General features: G+C 40.4%; 2 protein-coding genes across 6 annotated transcripts in view; one reads left to right on the forward strand and one right to left on the reverse strand.

The window, feature by feature from the left end:
• The window catches only part of nbeab (neurobeachin b), a 481,645-nt gene that overhangs the window by 339,768 nt on the left and 120,043 nt on the right, over positions 1-21,834 (forward strand). For all 5 annotated transcript variants that reach the window (XM_037546398.1, XM_037546400.1, XM_037546401.1 and 2 more), the window contains one exon: positions 4,728-4,864. In XM_037546398.1, the coding sequence (XP_037402295.1) occupies positions 4,728-4,864 (137 nt within the window). The remainder of the gene's footprint in view (positions 1-4,727; positions 4,865-21,834) is intronic.
• mab21l1 (mab-21-like 1) lies at positions 5,748-8,287 on the reverse strand. The gene has a single exon (XM_017723910.2). It carries the CDS (start codon positions 7,782-7,784, stop codon positions 6,705-6,707), a length of 1,080 nt encoding a protein of 359 aa, XP_017579399.1. The 5' UTR covers positions 7,785-8,287; the 3' UTR covers positions 5,748-6,704.

The raw sequence follows: 21,834 nt of genomic DNA on the forward strand, positions 1-21,834 counted from the left end.
ATTGTGTTAGCAAGTTTTCATTGCTGTCTGCACTGCATCTCTCGTCCACAAGGGGAGCTGTGACAGAGAGAGAGACAGAGAGGAGGCCAAGCGTGTGCTGAGATGGAGCAATGTGCGCTGCTGTTGTTGTTTTGTTGCTACATGCTAATGCTAGTGCTAATGAGTGAGATGGAAACAGCAGCACTGTCAATAACAGATCTCTGGCCAGCAGTGCAGTGGGCAGAGCCACGCCTTACTGCTGCCAATCAGAGCTCAGAGCTTAGAACTATGGCTTTATGGGACATGAGCCCTGCCCTGATTTGTTCCCACACAAACAGTGCGTTTATGAGATGAGTGCCTCAGAGAGATCTCGCTCTCCCCCGCCTCTTTCTCTCTCTCTCTCTCTCTCTCTCTCTCGCTCTCCCCCGCCTCTCTCTCTCTCTCTCTCTCTCTCCCTCTCTCTCTCACTCTGATTCTCTCTCTCATTCCCCCCTCTCTTTCCTTCTATCTCTCTCACTCTCTCTGTTTCACTCTCTGTGTGCCTTTTGTGCTATAGGACTGATGCAGTTGACTGTTGATTGTTCTTGTTATTCAACAAAGTTTTCAGTTTAAGTTAGTGGCCAAACGCTGCACTGCTGGCTTATTTACAAGGCAACTAACTAACTAAATATGAACACATATCTTAGGATGTCTACTGAGTGTTCTGTTTTATTTCATCATCACAATCTTGAAAGAAATTAGGCATGTATTTTTGTCTTAAGCAGTTGAAATGTGGTAAACATTTCTGGAAGTCTAATTTGCATTGCGAAACATCCTCTTCTGGGAACTTTCCTGCAAATTTGAATCCGCAGTGTGTATTTACTTGTTATGTATGACATACTGTAATGGAAAAAAAGCAAAACTAATATACAAACAGTAATTAATAATCATGCATGAAAATGTGCAGAAGCATGTTCTCAGTGAAGGATGTGTTCACTTATTTTCACTTAGAAAATCAACAAAAAATGTAGTTTGGCATGTATTGTACTATGAATGAATGACTATAGAAATATAGTTATACAATAGTAATAATAGCTTACAGTTAGTTAATAAAACAGTTTATGAACAGTGTTGATACAGTAGTAATTAATGATATTTCACGTCACTTGATTAAACATATATAATACAGGCTGTATATTTCTGTGTAACCCTATTATCATGTCCAAGCAGAATTTCAGTCGCCTTCATCTTCATCTCGATTTCTAATTTTCCACGAAAAAAATGTCATTTTGATCTGAGAAGAAAATAAACAGACAATGCCTTTTCCCAGCATGCATTTGTCCCTGCTCTAATCTCCAGTGACGTCACTGTGCTGATTTCAGTGTCTGTCTAGCTGCTGCACCTGTTTCCCTTACACAGCCTTAATGTGCACATGGGCAATAATGCTTTAGACATGGAAACATTGGATTACATATAATAATAATAATAAGAAGAAGAAGAATAAGAAGAAGAAGAATATGTTTGAAGGATAATCATATATACGAAAAGACAAACCTGAAATATGTGACAAAATGCTTTGGCTTTTCATTCATAAAAATATTCCATAAACTATTTGCAAATAATAATGCTTTGTCATTTATTATTATTATTATTATTATTATTATTAGTAGTAGTAGTAGTAGTAGTAGTAGTAGTAGTAGTAGTAGTAGAAGTAGTAGTTGTGCTTATTTACATGGTTAGTTTTATTGGGCGACTTGGCGTGGAGCAGTGAGTGGTATAAATCCAGGAGAAATTACACGCCACAGGGGGATCCCAGAGTATCCTATTCCTCTCCATGTAAATATATTAATACTACATCCCAATTATGAAACGGTCCCGAGAGGGATTAGGAGCAATCCACGCCTCTCTCTGTCCTCTCTGTTGTGGATTAATGCTGTATTGTCTCGCTTTTCTCTTATCACCTAATTCTAACGCCGGATGATGTGAGGAGAGTCAGTTGCTGTGTAACTGTAGGTTTAGTGGAGATGTGTCGAGAACTGGGCAGCGAGAGGGAGAGGTGAGAGGAAAGCTGTTCTCTGTGCAGTAGATGGGATAAATATAGCAGTGGAATGGGTGTAGAGCTCAGCTGAGCCAGTCTGCAGCACAGCCAGACTCAAAAGACCTACTGATTATAAGACTAAGAAAGAAACAATATGGGTTATAAAGCACTGAGTTGTAGTTTTCGTAGTTCATATACATGTTGTTATGCAATAAAAACTCTGAGTTTCAGATTTTTTGTAGATTACAATTCAGATGCTTAAAACTGCAAATATGTAACATACATATATATTTATCTGTTTATATATCTGTTTTTTTTTTTAATGACAGGCAGAAAATGCAAACAAGACTGAATTTTGGGGATTTGAAAAATATCTGCAGGTTATGTGCCTAATTACATATTAAATTGCTTTTCTACGTGAAAATAAGGACACATCCTCTCTCTTCTACACATTTATTACTGTTTAATTGCTGAATGTGCAAAAGTTAAGGCACATTTTAGATTTTTTGTTTTATTTTTACATCAATATGTCAAAGTCAGTACAAATTGTTGAATCAAATTTTAGTGTCAAAGTGTCTTCCTTGAAGAAAGTGTTTTAACTTATGCAAAGAAAATTTGGACTCCCAGAAATATTTGTAGACCACAGTTCAGATGCTTAAAACAGCAAATATGTACTTAATGTACATACACATATACATACGCTTGATCTATCTAAATTTGTAACTCAGATTATTTGGAAATGAGAAGCAGAAAATGCACTAACTTCTGAACTTCTGAAGACTGAACATTGGAGGAGTGGAAAAATATCCATGCAGATTTATATATATATGTCTGTGTGTGTGTTCTACTGTTGTTCATATTGTGAGCTCGTAGGCCTGTGATCTCAGTGAAGAAGCCCATTGGGAGCTGTGACTGCAACCCAAATCCACTTGTAATCTTGCAACAGTATCAGCCATAAGTGGCTGAGGAGCCCAGATTAAGATTGATGAGACCTTAAAGTGGCTCTCTGGAGTTCGGGAGATCGATAAATATCCCAATTTCCAAGAGGCTCTTCACTCCCCAGACATCACTGTGTGACTGTGTGTATGTGGGACACAGAGGCAGAAGGAGGTCAAAAAGCCATCACAAATGTTTTGAGAGCGTTTGGTCAGGTCAATTTTGAAGGTTTTGATATGTTGAGATGGGGTATGTAAAGGTCTTATTAGATTAGACACAGATTAACACAGCATAACCATGTCTCCCCCAGCTGGGCCTAGTGTGAGTTGGGGGTGGTGGTTGGAGGTTTAGAGTAAAGCAATACTGGCAAAACCTTGCAGGAAACAGACCTCACACAAACATAATTCTACTGCAGTGTTACACCGAAAAACTATTTGTTGTTTTGATTCAATGAGGTCAGCAACCAGGTTAAAGAGCTGGGCTGATACTGAAATAGCAAAATGACACCAACATGAAAGCCCAGACGAGCTCTGAACAGGACTGGGGAGTTAAGAAGTGGACTTGAGGAGCTGTGGGAACGCAAGAAGACTGATGCTTAGTGTACAGATGTGTGCATTTGCTGCACAGTCAGGGCAGCAATAATCTGTAGGCCACCGTTATCGCTTAACACTGAAATGCGGAGGCTAATCTCATCAGATAAACACTGGGTGGCTGTATGATTAAAATAGCACTGAATACATGGATAAACAGTAAAGAGCAGTCTGATGCTGACTACTCAGACAGAACACATTGTAATATCTAGACTTTTTTCATAACGTCATAAATCTGGGCTCTTGCACTGTGTTAACTTATTTTTGGAATTTCAAGAGCATGAAATTGTATTAAATTAAAACAACAAAACATCTATTTTTTCCTCGTGTGTCCCCATAAAGCAGCAGCGGTCACCGCAGTCTGGACAGTACACACAGCTATATTATCTGGGTCATTTGTAGCGTTATTGGAATTTAGAATTATTAGAAATAATAGTTAGTGGCGTTTGCTTATTTATTTATTCGGTCATTTCACCAGTGCATCTTATAATCTTGCTGTATAATCTCATGGAACCACTCACGGCTGATGTAGCGCTGTAGAGGCGGGAAGGCAGCTCCGCCGCTGTTTTATTATTTCAGATTTTTATACATCACTTTTTATAAACGTGTGAATTCGCTGGCTTAACTGGTTATTATGTGATTCTACATGTCTAATAGTGGTGTAACCTGCTTTGTGCTAAAATTTAGCGCGGCCAACATTTAGCGTTAAAATATCAGTAAAGCTGTGATTTGTTTATATTAATATTTATTCATTTGTTTATTGTTATTTTTCCCAACATACAGGCATATTTGATTCTTTGACGATCAGCTGCCCAGTACTGTACATTTGAAACATTCATATGGCGGTAAAATTACGCTGTATACTTTGTTGTCATTTATTTGTTTATTTATTGCGTCTTATTTGCATTTCTGATTATTTGGCGACGTCTATATAATTGAATTGGAGTTAGAGCTGCTCTTCCACACTGCTATTTATTATTAAGCCTATTTGTCTTAAACCCCCCAACAAACGGCTAGTTCCTGCGTGTGGATTGTTTAGAAGTTGGTGTAGAATCGACGCGCCACTGAAATGAATACTATTTTGAATATTTACATTAATATCAATATAATAAATATATAGGCGCCTCGTCCTGTTTGCTGATTGGACAGTGATTTGCTGTGTAATAGTACTGCTGAATCTATAACCTGAGTGTTGTCTCCTGCAGGCCCGGTGGTCCTTAGTACCCCTGCCCAGCTGGTGGCCCCTGTGCTGGCGGCCCGGGGGACCCTCTCCATCACCACCACAGAAATCTACTTCGAGGTGGACGAGGAAGACCCGGCCTTCAAGCGCCTGGACCCCAGAGTAGGCTGCACTCCTTCATCCTCCTCATCCCTCATTCCCTCCCTTTCACTACAGCTCAGACGGTTAGTGCCCCGCAGTCGCTGCAGGTCAGGTTCGCTGCCAAACAGACGCAGCTAAAAGCGTTTTATTGGTAGCATTCAGTGGTTTAGTGAGTCAGGACTGATGTATGAGTGAGAGGATTGGCTGGGGGGCGGGGGGGCATGCAGGTATGTAAACAAACAACCACGCGCGCTAAATTGCAGCCGCATAAATGTAGTAAAAAGTAGCGAATGCGGTCATTTTCGCCGAAACGTTTTCAGATGTTCCGAACGATCGATCAAATAAGGGCACTAAATCAGGATTGTGCACCATCCAGCAGCTCTTTATTAGCCATTCAGTCCAGGCCTGTGTAAAGAGCAGCAGCTCCTCTCAATCTAATGAAAACTGAGCGCTGAAAATTCTGGAATAAACGTTTTCTTGTCGAAATCTTACCTGAAAACCAGTGCAGCGTTTCTAGATAATGCTTTCCATATTATCAGCTTAGCGCTCACATTTTATGCCTTCATCTCCGAATCATTATTAGCACACCAATATCCTGTCTTGGTTTTTTTTATTAACTCTTTAAATAAATTCAGAGACAGAAATAAAAAAATCCAATCACAATGTTATATTCCAGTGTATTTCAAGTGCATTGTTTTCAGGTATATTTTTCCATATATATAATATTCTCATTTTCAGCTTTTATCATGGAAGCAAGGTACAAACAAAACAAATAAAAAAAGAAAAAAAAAGAAATGGTGGAATATACTTTAAATAAAAATTCAAGTATAAGCTTATGGAATGTCTAAAACAGTTTAACAAATAGTACCACCAAAATGTAAACTCTATGAATTAGAAACTTGCCATCGACAATAGTTAAACTATCACTGATGCAGATCTAAATGTGTGTGGTTTTTTTTTTTGTTGTTGTCTTTTTTTGTTTTGTTGTTTTCAGAAAGAATTCAGGCGAATGTTAAAACAGGTGAAATGAAATTTCTATTTACGTGTCACAGAAACAACATTCACAAATGTTCAGACCACCGGAATCACGAGCTACAAATGTGTGTATTTACAGTATAAAAATGTACAGAGTTGTCAGGTTGCCAAGGCTGGTCATTCATGGGGGAGCACTGGTCTGCGTTTGGAGAATGTAAAAAAATAATAATTCAAAAAAATCTTAATCTTAAACTTAATCATCTTAATGGTGGGCACGGCTCGTTAAATAAAAAGATAAAACACGGATAAATAACCACTCGATTCTGATTGTAGAGTTTTTGCTCACAAAATAAAAAAACGATCACAACTTGACACGAATTGTTTTTTTTTAAAAAAAAAGGAAAAATAGACGGATTTTTCTTTACAACAAGACATTGGACAGAAATTGACCAGCAGGAATTTTTTCTTCAGTCCAGGCAGCTTTGTATTGCCCACAGGCCTCACAGAGCCTCCATCAGACCTGGTCCTACTCTCAGCTCTCTCCACTTCACATCTAAACTCTTACAGAAAGGCTTTACTTCGTTTTCTTTAATTACCTCAGATTTCCGGGGGTTTAGAGGTGGTCAGTGTTTCCCTCGCCAGCTTCCACGTCTTTCACATCAAATTCTTATTTTTACATTTCTTTTTTTTCTCTCTAAGGTTGGTCAATACTTCCCTCGCCAATTCGCCAAGTCTTTAACATTTTTGTGGTGTTTTTTTTTTTACCTCAGGTGTTGTCCAGGCTTGTTAGTGTTGGTCAATATTTCCTTCTCCAGTCTCCAAAGTCACATCAGAATGTACTTTCTTTCTTTCATATTTTGTTCTGTCCTCTCGTTCTTTGTCAACCTCAGAGCTTCTCCAGGCTTTTGGGGTTGGTCAGTATCTCCCTGGCCAGCCTCCACGTCTGCTTGGCCGCGTTCTCCAGCGCCGAGTGCGGCTTGCCTTGGAAAAGGTCCAGGTTGGGCAGGAAGTAGTGCGGGCAGCGGCGGCACTGCAGGCACGAGATGAGCTGCAGGAGGATGCCGTTGAGCCGGTCGCCCAGGCAGTTCTCGTCCCAGTCGCTCTCGCGCGGGTGCTTCTCGCACTCGTACGACAGCAGCGTCTTCATGTGGTAGTTGTTGAGCGGCTGGCCGGGCAGCTCCAGGTGCCGGTCGCGCAGCGTCTTCAGCACCGACAAGCACTTCTTCCTGCAGCCGCCCAGCAGCAGCCTGTTCTCGGCCTCGGCGAACTGCAGCACCCAGGCGTCGCTCTCCGCCGAGCTCTGCTTGCCGTTCAGCGAGTAGCACTCCTTGGAGAGCAGGTTGAAGCCCTCGGCCTTGACCTCGGCCACGCGGTTGGGGCCCGGCCACGGGATGTGCGGCAGCGGCCAGTGCGCCGCGCTGCGCGGCCAGATGCCCGTGCACTTGAAGGCGGGCGTGATCTGGACCACGTAGCGGTCCCTGATCCTCAGCTTGACCTCGCTGGTGTCCGCCACCATCTTGACCACGTCCCTGTAGCTGCACTTGTCCACGGCCTGCGCCACGAGCGTCTGGAAGCGCGAGCGGATCTTGCGTGCCGACAGGTAGCCCGAAGCCGTGATGAACTCGACCCACAGAGACATGCTGCGCTTCCTGCCGTCGCTCAGCTTCAGCACAGCGCAGCCGGGCAGCGAGCCGTCGTCCACGAAGTTGAAGACGCCCATCTGGTTGAGGTAGAGCACCACCTCGAACTCGGTGGGCGAGACCACCTCGAGGCCCTCATAGCGGTTGTCCAGCTCGTTGAGGGAGCTGATGAAGCGCGGCTCCTGCACCTCCACCTCCTTCAGCACGTCCGACACCACCTTGCACACGTCCCGGATGGTCTTGGCCACGGCCGCCTTGCGCGCCTGGCACTTCTCCGTGTAGTACTTGTTCAGGTGGTACGCGAGCTTGGCCTGCGCCGCCAACATGTTGGGGCACAGCTCCGGGTTGTACACCGGAGGGGGCTCGCAGTACGCCGACGGATCCAACGCGGCCGCGGGCACGGGAGCCAACTTTGGAGAAGAAAAAAGAGCAAAAAACGGCGAGAAAAAAAGGCAAAGCGGGTTATTTGTGCGTCGTGCGCATCCGCGCGTCCTCCCCGTTAAGCACAAGCATCAAATTCGAGAGGGAAGAGAAGAAGGGAAAAAAGAAAAATTCAAAAATAAAAGTCCAGCAGTTAGTTTCCAGAGCGAAAGTGGAAGTGACCTCCGAGCCCGAGTTCGCCTCAAGTTTTGTTGTTGTTGTTTATTTTTTTCCCCTTCTTCTTCTTGTTATTCTGCTTTTTGGGGCTCGTGCTCCGTTACGTGTGTGTGAACGTGTGTGTGTGTGTGTGTGTGGAGGTGTGTGTGTGTGAGAGAGAGAGTGTGTGAGTGCCGTACTCCTCCTCCTCCTCCTCCTCCTAGCCGTCGTGGTGTGTTTTGAGATCTGCGGGACACACACACACACGCCGGAGTGAAGTGATGGAGGGGGCGGGGCTTGCGCCGGAGCGCGACCAATCACGGCCTGCCGCGTCACCGTCGCGTCCAGTTTTTCCTCCGAGACGATTTAAGAGATTTTTAGAGCAGAAGGAGGAGAGCAGAGAGGACACAGCTCACACCTTCACACCACTGTAGCTGCTTTTCAGTTTTATTAGTGTTATTATTCTTTTATTTTTGTTTTTGTTTTACTGGTTTATTTTAAAGCACACAGAGAAGAGCAGAAAGGACACAGCTTCAGATCAGACCGCACCAGGTTTACTGTAGCTTAGTCATTTTGTGTTTAAATTGGCTGATTTACTATTATATATTTTATTTTGTTTGTACTTTGTTATTCCTTTATTTTTAAATTATTATTATTATTATTATTATTATTATTATTATTATTATTATTATGCATTTAGTCCATTGTTTAGTCTAAAATATTTTTTTTCTCCATTTTTTCTTTTATTTACGTTTATGTTCAGTCCCTTCCATCCGCTGCAGCTTATTATCATTTTTAAATTAATTAAATATCTTAATTGCACGAATTTCCATTTCATTTCCATCCACATTTTCATTCATTTTCCACTCCCCATCACATTGTTGTTATTGTTTTTATTTATTTATTTTTGTACATTTTCTTTAGGCCGCTCATCTTCGCCGCACTTTTGTTGTTGTTTACCTGTGTTGGGCTTCCCGTCCTGCTCGCGCTAATTTGAAATTATTGGGATTTTTATCCTCATTTATTATAGCCGCGATTACACGCTGTAAAACACGGTGACGCGCATTATACCACCGTTATAAAACCCCAATACGCGACAACACTGGAATGTAACGTTATAATATTCATCGTTTTGGCTGATTTGCATCGTCTGAAGACGCAGAGCGTTTAAACGTGGCGTTTACTGTTTGAGTTCACATAAGGCGCGATGTTAATGCTCTCATTAGTCTGTAAATCGCAGTGATTATAATGAAAGCAGCTGAAGTTTAACGGCTTCAGGCAATAATTTAGATAAAACCGTTGAAAGCAGGCTGGTTAATGTGGAGAGGCTGATGAGGGAAAAAAGGAGCATTTCCTATGTGTTTTTCGTCTGGAGCTCGTGTTTCTTAATTTAGTCAGTAAAATAATTTTTTTAAAGTGAATTGTGCGCGCGCTTCAAATCGCCGACGCGCTGTTCAACCGATGTTTAGCCGATTTGTCCCTATTTAATGTCCAGTTTTTGTCTAAGCTCTCCGGCATCACTGAGGCCTGAATGTGGGCTATTTCAGTAAGAATATCTCTGTGCAGTGACCTGAAGATCTCTGGCTTTGTGTGGTGAGACACGCATTTATATGTGAGCTCATCTCTCCAGCCAGTGGATGAGGATCAGTGGATGAGGATCACCTTCTCCACTTAGATTTAAAGCATTTGCCATCATTTCTGTCCATTTTACTGCCTGATTCTTTACCCATCTTTGATCCTAAGCTTGTAACTATTGGTTCTAATATGCATGTCTGTTATACTTCATTCCTACCAGAAATGAATTTGAATTTAATTTTCTCTAAATAGTGACTTTTTTTTTGACAGTTGGGTCTCTAAGCAAACTAGTCCTTTCCCTTATCCTAAAATTCTTAAATTGATTTAAAATGTTGTCCTTCAAAGAAATGGTATTTAGGCAGGCCTCTAATTTTCACCATTCCTACCACAACTGTCCTGATTCATTTTTAATTCCACTAAATATCAGGTCAATATGTAGGCCTCTAATTTCCATCACACGCTATTCTTAAGTTCATCTTTTGATTTAGATTTTTACTGAAGAGTGTCTCCTTTTGACTCCTAGGTCTGTACATAGGCCTGTCATTTCCACTGTGCCTCGTTCCTAGCGGAAGCACATTTATTTGAATGCAGGTTCACAAAATAATGAATCTCTTTTTGACTAGTAGATCTTATTGCAGGCCTGTAATTTCCCTTTAGTCTTACTCTAAATAAATTGCTTGATTTTAACTTAGGCTAAATATTGTCTCCGCGTTCCCTGTGAAGTCTATGAGTCCTAGAAGGCCCCTTCATTTCCATTTTGCATCAATCCTACCAAAAATCAATGTTTAATTTTAGTTTTCACCAAATCTAGAATGTTTTGTTCAATAATTTTACCCGTTCTCTTTCCCCATCCTTTAATAAGCTTCACTTGATCCTTCTCTGATTCTGGCCGCTGTTTTTGTGCATGCTCGTCCATCTAAGACACAAAGATGCCTTGCAAGCAGTAATAAGGACTCTGAAGAGAGCAAATTGCATGCATTTAGCAGCCAATGCACCTCGTGGCTCTATGGCAGGATCCTCAGCGCCCCTCCCGAGCCGAGCCCTGCCTGAAAGCAGGAGAAGCTTTCACACGCACCATGCAGAGAGAGTACATGAGATTTTCACCAGTGCATTCAACTGTCTATAGGCTACAGACTGTACAACAAACTCCTAGCAGAAATGTATGAAGTATAAAGCTGCAGTAAAATAAATAGTGTTTTTTAAATGATAGTTGATATGTACTGCTGTCAGGCTCATCGTTCGGCAAAGGTCTTTTTCTGCTGTTATAATTGAAAATTCTTCTTTATTCCAGCTTTCGTTTAAACTTTTAAATCCTAGGATCTCCAAAATTTCAACTTACATAATAAACCAAAAATGTTAACTTTTAATGAAAGTCAGCGGAGCAAGATTTTATTTTAAATTACTTTGGACCATTTTTCTTGGTCAATTCATTATGACTTGTTCACACAATGTAAAGGGCTATTGCTGTGGTCAAGTAATGTAGAAAAATTAAAGTTTAGTTATATTCATATTAGTGTTGCAGTAGCTACTGAATAATTTATAATTGTTACTGAATAATGTCTTAAAGTGGCTGAAATATAAGCTTAGGGTTTAAGGTTTCAACTTTTCTGAGAATATATAATATATAACCACATACATATTATTTAGTCTACTCCCAGTGCCAAAATTTGATTGTTATTACTGTTTTATAACAGCTTTATTGCATGTAATAGCCTCATTTTAAAGATATTTCTTTTTGGATAATATAAATTCAGAGATAATTGCCACGCTGTGATTGTGAGCCAGTTTGTTTCCTTCATTCTTCGTCTGTCCATGAATTTGTCTGAAGCAACATGCTCTCCACTCTTCAGTTTTGAAGCAGATTGAGCGGCAGGCTTACCAGGGCTGTGCTAAAGCCAGAGTATATCTTTTGATAAGAGCATGTTCGTTAGTCACTGCATGGAGATTAGGCTCATGGAGGGTCGGCTCGCATTGTAGGGTCTGTTCTATTTCCAAAGCGGATGTTTTGTTTTCCAGCCATAATGAATATCTCTGGACAGGGATTATGTATTAGAATACTGTTGTTTTCCCCATACAGACAATGTGGAAGCAATATTTATTAAGCACTAATCACAATTCAATGAGGAAAACATACTCCATAGTGCTCCATATTGCCTGTGATGTAGCTACAGTGTTATAATGTACAACAGTACAATCTATACTGTTCTGCAGGAGGCCGTAGGGCCAGCTGAAAGGTTCTGCAGTGAAAGCAAGAAAATCCCTCTGTTTCTGCTAGTGACACTATCTCGCTCTCACTTTCTTTGCTCTGTAGCTCACTCCAGCTCTCTCTGACACGTAAAAGCTTTTGCTCACTCTCTATATCTCACAGCAGGTATGTCTTCTTATTGGATGCAGACGGGAGTGCTCTTCGCTGGTTCTTATTCTGAGATTCCTCCAGCCGCTTTTGTTCTCCTGACTCAGTTCCCAGCAGTTGCCAGCGTGTTCCCTCCGTATTCCCCAGCACCCATCTCCATTTCGCCAGGATTAGCCCCTTCTAATCTGCAGCATGTGCTGGGGGTTACTGCCCGCTTAGCCAGCTTTGGCATCGGCCTCAGGTTTAACATGTAATTTACCAAAAAGAGAAAGAAAAGAAAAACACATTCAACCTGGTAATTTAATGCCAGGGCCAGACTTCAGTTCTCATAAAGTATGCAAAATACAGAGATTTTATATATGTTATGTAATATACAAACTCAGGGCAGCCTATATATATATATATGTGTGTGTGTGTGTGTGTGTGCATGTGTGTGTACATATATATATGTGTGTGTGTGTGTGTATGATTACAAGGTCAACTGTTTCAAAACTGTCAACAACTTCCCTTTATTACCATTTCCATTTTTTTCAAGTTTCAGTTTTTTGACTGAATCTGCAGGGACATTTGTCCACACTTTCAAAAGGTTCTGTCTGGTTCGTTACATTTTTTTGCTTGTCATGGACCAAACACACTCGGTGATGTCATGGTCTGCACACTGCACAGTGGTCAGTGTTTGAATTGCGAATGTTCTTCTTTTTTTGTCTATTTCCTTTTCTCAGTAAGAGCTTCTTTAACAGCTGCACATCCTTTCTAACTCATAGTGTTGAGTCGTCTTCTCACAGTGGAAAGATGGACAAAAAAACCTGTGGATTTTTTCAGATCTGGATCAGGGTAGAGCTTGATTTTCTCCTCTCTCTCAAAGATGAAAGTTTGAAGTGTTGTTTATCTGTTTGTCAGTCTGTTATTGTCTTATTTCTGGTCAGAAATATCTCCTGATAAATGAATAATTTGCACTTAATAGAATTAAATACATAAAAGGTCTCTGTTTTCACCCAGTATTATTATTATGATTAACAAATGTATAGTAGTTAGTAAATAATGAGTATTAAGCCTTGTAACTGAATAATAAGCCTACAGTTTTTTTACAGCATGTCTTTATTAGAAATAATAATAGCTTGACCTCAAGGTTTCACACCTTTTGCGATTTGTTGCAATAAAATAGCACATGATTGATCTGGATTGGAACTGGTGAAAAAATTGATCAATCACAAGTTTGCTTGTTCTTGGCTTACCCAAAGTGCAGTAGAACATTTCCATTATATAAAGGTTCTTAACTCAAAGTGTTCCCCACACACCATGTTCACAAGCATGTTTCTTTAGAACCATCCATTAAAAGGTTACTTAAAGTGGTTCTTCTATGGCATCACCCCATAGAATATCCCTTTGTCACTTATATTTTGAAATGTGTACATTTCGATATAATCCGTTTCAAATGAAATTTGAATAGCTGCCCATCAAACCCCTCAAATCCTCAGGGCTCTATAACTTATGTTTACAGGCTTTCAGGCCTGACCTAGGGGCACTTCAACTCTCCCTTGACCTCTCATGCCCCTTTTCCGTCTTAATAATGTTGCTTGTTATGTGCCTTTGTCACTGTAGTGCTCATCCCCTCATCTCGCAGTTGTCTGTGGGGCGATGCCTTCGGTATGGACACTATTTCTGACCTGCTGAATGGGCCGTGTGATGGCATAAATCAATACAATGGGCCTGGCTTCCGCTCATGTTGCACAAGCATATGACCCAGGAAATGTTTAGCTCATTGAAGGCCCCTTTGTTCTGGACTTCCCTCCCCAGTGATCTCTTTATTTATTTTTTCCCTGCCCCTCTTTTCTTGTTCCGATGAGCCCACTGTCAGAACATTTTGATCGTCTGGTAATAGCCCTTGTCAAGCAGCTGAAATTGGCATGTGACACCACAGTTAACTATCTCACAAGAACCTCGTAAACGGGGTTCAAATAAACTGGGGTTTTATTGACAGAGTTAATAGCTAGTCATGAATCCCTTTTTTGTTGACAGTCAAGAATTTCTTTCATTTCAGTTTGTGATCAGTTGGCTTCTCTCCTAGTGTATCACAATGACATAATGACCATCCTACTTACCACTGTTATGATATATATGATGAATGTATATCATATCAGTGATAAGTAGGATGGTCAAATGATTTAATATCTAATCATGAATAGATGTTTTTGCGTATGCTTATTGAACCTTGTCTTTGATTTTCTTTTCATGACATTGCAGAGAATTGACCAAATTAAAATAGATGCAAAACACTAAATAACAGTTTTCAAAAGGGGTATTTAGGCCACAAAGTTATTGCCCACAAATTTTTATAGAAGTAAACATATTATTAGCCAAGATGTCTAGAATTACTTAAATAATAATGCTTGTAATCATGTTACATCAACTTTTTCTATTAAGAACGTAGTCTTTGTGTCCATCCCAGAGATATTAATTAAAAACTTCCTTTATTCATTTCCCTGCAGAGTAATTTCAAATAGCTTTAGATGCTGAAGTTAATAGGGTCGTGCAAAGCTTTAGCGGAATTAAAACATATCTGGAGCTTTACCACCACGTCTTCCCTTAATTGAAGTTAATAGTCTTTTTTTCTATGTCCACGTTAATAATCCTATTATTCATTGACGAAAAGAGGTCATCGCAGGCTGTGTTCCATCATCACTCGGGGACAGTTCTTTATGCGCCTCCCGTCATCGTTTCTGCGACGGCCCTTTGTGCTCGGAAAGAGCAGCGAAAAATGGAACAGAGCCAAAAGGCGTCGCTAGGTCAGAGCACAGATTATCAAGTGGATTTAATGGAGTGGCAGAGTTGAATATAAATCAGATTAAAGGCCCCGGCCGTTTAAGACAAGAGACATTATGGTGGAGCCCGGCTCTGGAAGAGATTGCATTATATGAGACAGACGTTTATTATGACATATCCCTTTCAACTTCTTGAGCCTGGATATGAGAATTGTCATTGAGTTTTTGTCTGAGGCGAATTTGGTTATTCCAGGCAATATGGTTGCACTGCAGGACTCCCAGTTAATTTTCTTTCGCCTCCTGCCCGTCAGCCCCCTACCTTCTACGCCTTGGATCCTGTCCCTCCATTTGTTTTAGTTTCCATGCCGTATTAGTGACCTCCTCCCATGGGTGTTTGGCAGCCAGGGACAAAACAGCCTGAGGCGCACTTCAAGCCCAGACCATGTAGGGAACAGCTATCCTGGCTAAAGCCATATGTACTTAAACCACGTCTTTAAAGCCTAACCCTGTGTACAAATTAACTGCTCTTTAACAAGCTGGAAAGAGCGACAGGAGAAGACTGTATTCAGAAAGGAATCTCGAATTACAGGAATTGCTGCCTTTCTCCACTTAAGTATGCAATACATCTGCTTCTCTGACAAATGTCATCTGTGCATTTGCATAGATTTGATAACAGTGTCATTCAGGTGAGAAAATTTGATTTAAATGCTCTCTCCAATCAATGTATTTCATTCCCATAAAGTTCAAACTCTTAGTGTATTAATGGTCATGCAGGGTAACCCTCAAGTAAACACTGAGAACTCTTCAGCTTCAATAAGACCACCTTTAGTGCGCATCCAGCGGTGCAGATCCCGGCACCTCGTGATTAATCTTAATGTCTGAGAGACGGCTTGTGTCTAGAGGTTGAGTCCGTAATCATTTGCCCACTGACCCGATGATACGCAAGCGAAGCGTCTTCGCAACAGCCTCGGTGTGGACAATGCCTAGATGCATTTCAAATTAATTACACCGCCCCGTTCTGAAGAGCACGGGCACCAAACAGCCGGTTATGGAGTGGGGGGAAAAAACAAAGGAAGAGAAGGGGAAAAAAAAGACAGCGTTCTTCCCCAGGTTGGGGGTTCGGGTAATGAAATGCTGGCCATTGAAGCCCATGATGAAATTAGGCCATGTAACCCAAATACAAGATGAAGGCTTCATAATTGCAAGTCCTCGAGATCTGAGGTGCCGGGTGCCAACTGTCGGAGCAGGGCTAATGATGACAAATGTCTCTCTATGCAGATTGCGGGAGGGGAGGGGCAAGAGGGAGAGAGTGAGAGGCGGTGGCATTGGAGGGAGAGAGAGGGAGCCAGTGAGCTGCAGAGTGTGGAGGACTGAGAGTCAGCCAGGCTAGAAAAAGAGAAAATGTACAAGCTTTGGAGAGCAAAAAAGTGGAAGAGTAGTGAGTTATTGTCCTCATCTAGATCTTTTTGCAGGATGGCAAGAGATTTAAACACTTACCGAAATGAATAAGTAGATAAATAAGTGGGAAAGATTAAAGAAACTACAGTTATTCAATTTTTAAATATGCCAGTTGCCTTCCAACGATGGTACACCTTCAAGATATTTCAAAGCAACATCTTGTTTATATCTCACAGCTTTCAACACAAAAGTATCTGCACCGCTTATAACATTGGAAAGCATTTCGCTCCCCCGCTTAAATGCTCTGCCTTGCATATTTTGCCTTAACCATTTTGGCTTAGATGTCCATAAATCAGTCTGCGTTTATAGCGACCACGGAGGTTCGCTAATAAAAGAGCAAGAACCTTTAGTGTTGCTGCAAGGCCCAGCTTTCCCCAATTTGTTGCTTGAATGGCTTTTTGAAAGGGCTCCGGGTCACTACAAAGGGAGCCCCCTTTTTTGTTTGCCCTCGTCCCATCTGTGTCATCTGGTGGTCCTGTGTGAGGGGGCGGAATTGGGGCTGGGGGGTGGTCTTGGGCGGGGGTCTCCCCGGTGACTGGGGCCAGTTGTTTTATGGACTCTGCAGAGTGGTGCAGGCAGTTCATAAGTTGCCGGTTCCTTTGTTTTGTACGATGGGGAGGACACGTGGGAGGCGATGTGGCCATATTGACGTATATCATTACCATTAGTAACACGCACCAGTCCCCAGGACCTTTCCATCTGCTTCCTCCGCAGTGAGGCTTCGCTGGTGACTAAACAGGATATATCTGAGAAGATTGCATGGAGATATAGACATAGGCACTCCAGTTGTTCACAATCAGTATGTCGTTTTAGTACAAACTGTACAAGGAATTTCTCAATTTCTAAATTCTAATTAGAATATTAAAAAAAAACAGCAGTGTCAAATATAGCTGCAGTGCATTAGGTAGGTAGGTAGGTAGGTAGGTAGGTAGATAGATAGATAGATAGATAGATAGATAGATAGATAGATAGATAGATAGATAGATAGATAGATAGATAGATAGATAGATAGATAGATAGATAGATAGATTTGATTCACATCCAGTGAATGTGCAATATGCCTGAGTGTATAAACAAGTGGCAGTGCAATAGGTATGGATGTATAGACAAAGTGGTAGTGCAATATGCAATATTATGGATGTATATAAAATTTGCAGTGCACTATGCAGTATGTATAGATGTATAAACAAAATGGTAGATCATAGTAATGAGTAAAGGAGACGTTCTGTATAGTTATAAAGAAATGTGTTCCAAAAAAGTGTTTGGAGGCCATATCACCATTGGTAGTTGAATGAAGTTCTCTGGGTTACTGTATAAAAGGATTCATAAAATGGTATTTGTTTTGGGGAAAAACATTTTAGCACATCCTCTATCTGAAAAGCTTTGAGAAGATTGCAAATCACAGAAACAAGCTGTTTTTCGCACAGTGGTGTTAGCATTCATAGGACCACGAACTCTGTAAAGATATTGCTCAAATGATAATGTGAATACTTTTCCAAAAAGAAATTTACAATTATTACTTGGAATTACTTGCCTAAAAAGTCTTGTTTCTTCACGTAATATTTCTTAAGTATGGCACAAATGTACAAATACTTTTTGGGGCTTTTGTGTGGTCAGTTGCCTACAATACAAATTGTATGTGTAGTTTATGTTATTACCAAGGAGAAAACCTTGTTATGCGTTATAGGAGCTGCTATATCCATACCAGAGCAGCACAAAAGGAGCTGACTTTTTGCTATAAATGTACATAATGTCACAATCCGGCCTGTATTCTCCATGCCCAATCTGTTCATGAATATTCACTGGAAATAGCACTGTCTAACTGTGTTATGGTAGGCGATTACAGCTGCCATGAACGAAGCTTGATATTTATTCCTCCTGATTGCCTTTGAGTGATGTGGAGAGACAGCTTCAGAGCCACTGCTCTGTTTCCTATAAACCGGCAGCATGCCGGACTAGTGGCCAGCCGCTTATATTACACGCTCATTAACACCATATGAGCGCCTTTGTGAAGCTGACATGCAACCTCAATGAAGGTTAAAATGATTGATACTTTTAGTGTGGCTTTACGTGAGCGTGATTTTTGGAGGTTGTAAAATCACATGGTTAGAGTAAATTGGTTTCATTAATGCATTTCAGGGCACATGTGCTATATTGGCAAATGTCATAAGTCCACTTTAAAGTAATTTAAATTGCAAATGGCTCATTCATCGCTTAGATAGGTCGCCACTTTATCTTTCACAATATGTAGAACAAAGGTCTTGTAAATGCTCATCATCTAGAAGATAAAATGCATCCTTTAAATGTTATTACATATGCAGTATGGGCACATACAGTGAGTGAGAACCTGACATATTTTCAAAGACAAAAAAAATAGAGCAATAAAATATACCACGATGTATATGTTATAATAATGTAATATTTAGAAATAGTAGCCTGAGGCAGATGATCTCAGTAATTCATATCATGACTTCAGGTCACTCATCTTCCACTGAATGGAAGCACCGTTACAGAGTAACACTTGCTCGCTGTATACAGTACTGTGCAAACATCACGACAGAAGAGATCACGCTTCATTTATTTCATTACCAGTCAAAACAGCCATTACAAGTACAAGTTACAGATTTTCAGGAGATATTTCTGAGGAGATTAGCATGAGGAAGGAGAAAGTCAAAGAAAAAAAGTTTAAAGACAGAAATATTTACAAAAGTTGAAATAATCATTCAAAGATACAGAGAACATGGGACTCATACAAATACCTGCAAGACCTGGTAGATGGCAAAACTGTCCCCAAACAGCACTTAAAGCTTTCATCTTTGAGAGAGAGGAGAAAATCAACCTCCACTCTTGATTCACATCTGATTGAATCCACAGAAATTTCTGTGAGGAGACAACTCAGCACTGTGAGTCTGAAAGGATGTGTAGCTGTCAAGAAGCCCTCACTGAGAAAAGGAAGTAGATAAAAATAACATTTGCAAATCAATCAAAGAAGCTGCTGGTGTTCTCAAAACAATGGGCTGACCACCCCAGCGTCCGTCAACGTCACTGAATGTATTTGTGATTGATTGGATCTGATGTCATGTATACTTCGACTTAACACTTGATCAAACAGTCATTAGGTTCTGTTCAGTAAATAATAAATTACTGCATGTATTTTGCACATAAGTATACACACTGCCTGTGCACTAGTACAATATGTGTCTACACTTGACTTACATTTATTGTCTATTGTCTATTTAATCTGTAGTCTATTTATTGATTTTGTACTTGTTGCACTGTTTTGTGCATACATATTGTCATCCAGCTACTACATGTGCACTCATGTCCTTGTCTCAGTGTTTATGCACCAGAGAAGTAGCCCCCAAGTGTGTTGTTACACTGTACCCCTGTATATGTATAATGACAATGATGTTGAATCGAACTGAACTGAAACGTGAATACAACCTACTTCTAAGATTGAACTTTGGAGATGTGGAAAAAAATATCCCTGCAGATTTCTTTGAAAACTAATTAGAGTGGAAGCTGAAATGAAAGGCTTACTCACTAAATACTGCAGATTCATATTCATCTTTTGAAGCACCTGTGTAATTGTCTATTATTTATTGATTTATTTTCTGCTGAAAAATGAAAAACTTGTACTTCGTCGCCATTTTGCCGGGAAAGTAAAAAGATGAAGAGTGATCTCTAGTTTTATACAATGCCTATTTTCTATAAAAATAGATGATATTTTGTAGTTTTTTTTAGAGAAGCTGAGGAACCAACACATACCACAATGTTAGAACTAAGCCATAATCCAAAGAAGGGGGCTTTGCTGTGTTTTGAGTCTTTAAAATTCTCGCCTCTCACATCATCTCTTCACTGGCCTCTTTAATGCAGTGACTGTACAGCATCATCAGCATTCAGTGGGTGTGCGCTTTATGGTAAAACCTGCATGAAGGGATAGAGGAAGCGCTGACACGCTGCTTCCTGCCTGGGGGCTCTGTGCGCTCAGGAACAGCCCTGAGGCTAAAAGAGCCATCCTGATCATCCCCATCTCCCCCTGCAATAAAACATTCAGCAGTGGTAGCTCCATGTCAGGCCAGTGAGTGCCAAGATTAGGGGCCAGTTGAAGTTCATGAGAAAGACATTGCAGGCAGATAACGATAAGATGTTATGCTGCCTTCATGTTGTGATTGTTCATTTGCAAATAATTAATCATAATTATTAAGTTTTATACTGTTGTATTTTGTAGTTGGGGAAAAAAGGTGATTTTCGAAGGATTTTGCCAAGCGTATTTAGTGAATGCATCACTAATGTTAGCTTCTGGTAGCAGATGTAAACAGGAATAGTATTGGAGAAGGGTACAATAGGCTTTACTGTGACTTTATTCTACCGAAACCTCCATGCAAAAGTTTGAAATAACTGGTTTCAATAAAATAAAGCCAGTTTGCTGTAGAAATGTATATAAAATTACAGTAAAAAGTACAGTAAATCTACTATGATGCAGCTTCAGATGTTAACTATTTTATGGGAAGCTGTAAAAATAAGAGTTTTTTGGTGTCCTAAATGCGATGCATATTTTGGCAAATACTTTTGATCAATAAATAATCCATTATTCATTAACCAGTAAACCTAAAATCAAGGATGCGACCCATCAAAATATCATTTATAAAGCACATAGTTCTGTTTCTGAAATCTGATTAGTTGAGCCACGGCAGGACATTGTTACACACACTTACAAAAAGTATGTGGACACCCCTCTGAATTATTGAGTTGTTTTAGCCACGCCCGTTTCTATTTACATTTAGGGCATTTGGCAGACACTCTTATCCAGAGAGACTTACAATTTGATCATTTTTCATCGGTAAACAAAGATATTTAAAAGCATTCCTTGCATGGATTGTGGAAAGTAGTACTAATACTAATGGGGCCAGGCGTCAACATGTTTATGCAGTAAACATTCCAGCATCGTATTAAATATACCCTATGTAGCGACTTTGGTGCTGACAGCTATATGTTCGCCTTTGTGCGACCAAGAACTACAAGTTGATGAAATGGCTGGATTGTATAATGATCAGATACTTAAAATTCTAATGTTCTACAGTTATATTTACTACTAATTACTAGCCCCAGTTAAAACATAAATGCTATGAATTGAGTATACTAGTATTGGCTCAGTGTACCCAAGTAGCTCTTGAAGTCTGTTGCGGTCTTCTTGATGCTTTAATACAGGCATGTGTGATTTCCTCACATGTAGCTCAGCACACTTTTTTGAAGAGAACATGGACAAAATAGTTGCCTGTCTTGTCTTTTGCAGATGTTATATGGTGCATCTCAAATAAACTCTTTCCGAAGTATATGTATGGATTGATCTATCAAACTGGTTCAAAATCAGAGCTGAAAGCACATTTTGGACTTTTAACTGACCTGGACTTTTGACTAAAATCTCTTTGCTTTGAGTGACCCTATATCTGAGACAGGTATACGTGACATGTTTCAGTAGTGACAGTTTGAACACACATAAAATCATAATTTTTAAAAAATACTTCTTAATGTTACATTTTTAGACTTTTGGACCAGTTTACTTCAAAACAATGGGATCTAATGTGCTCACCATGTGGCTATGAGGGACAGTGATGCAGTCTCACTCTCTGCTCTAAAATGCAGGGGTGT

This window comes from Pygocentrus nattereri, chromosome 17 (assembly GCF_015220715.1).
Source record: "Pygocentrus nattereri isolate fPygNat1 chromosome 17, fPygNat1.pri, whole genome shotgun sequence".
NCBI classification, from domain to species: domain Eukaryota; kingdom Metazoa; phylum Chordata; class Actinopteri; order Characiformes; family Serrasalmidae; genus Pygocentrus; species Pygocentrus nattereri.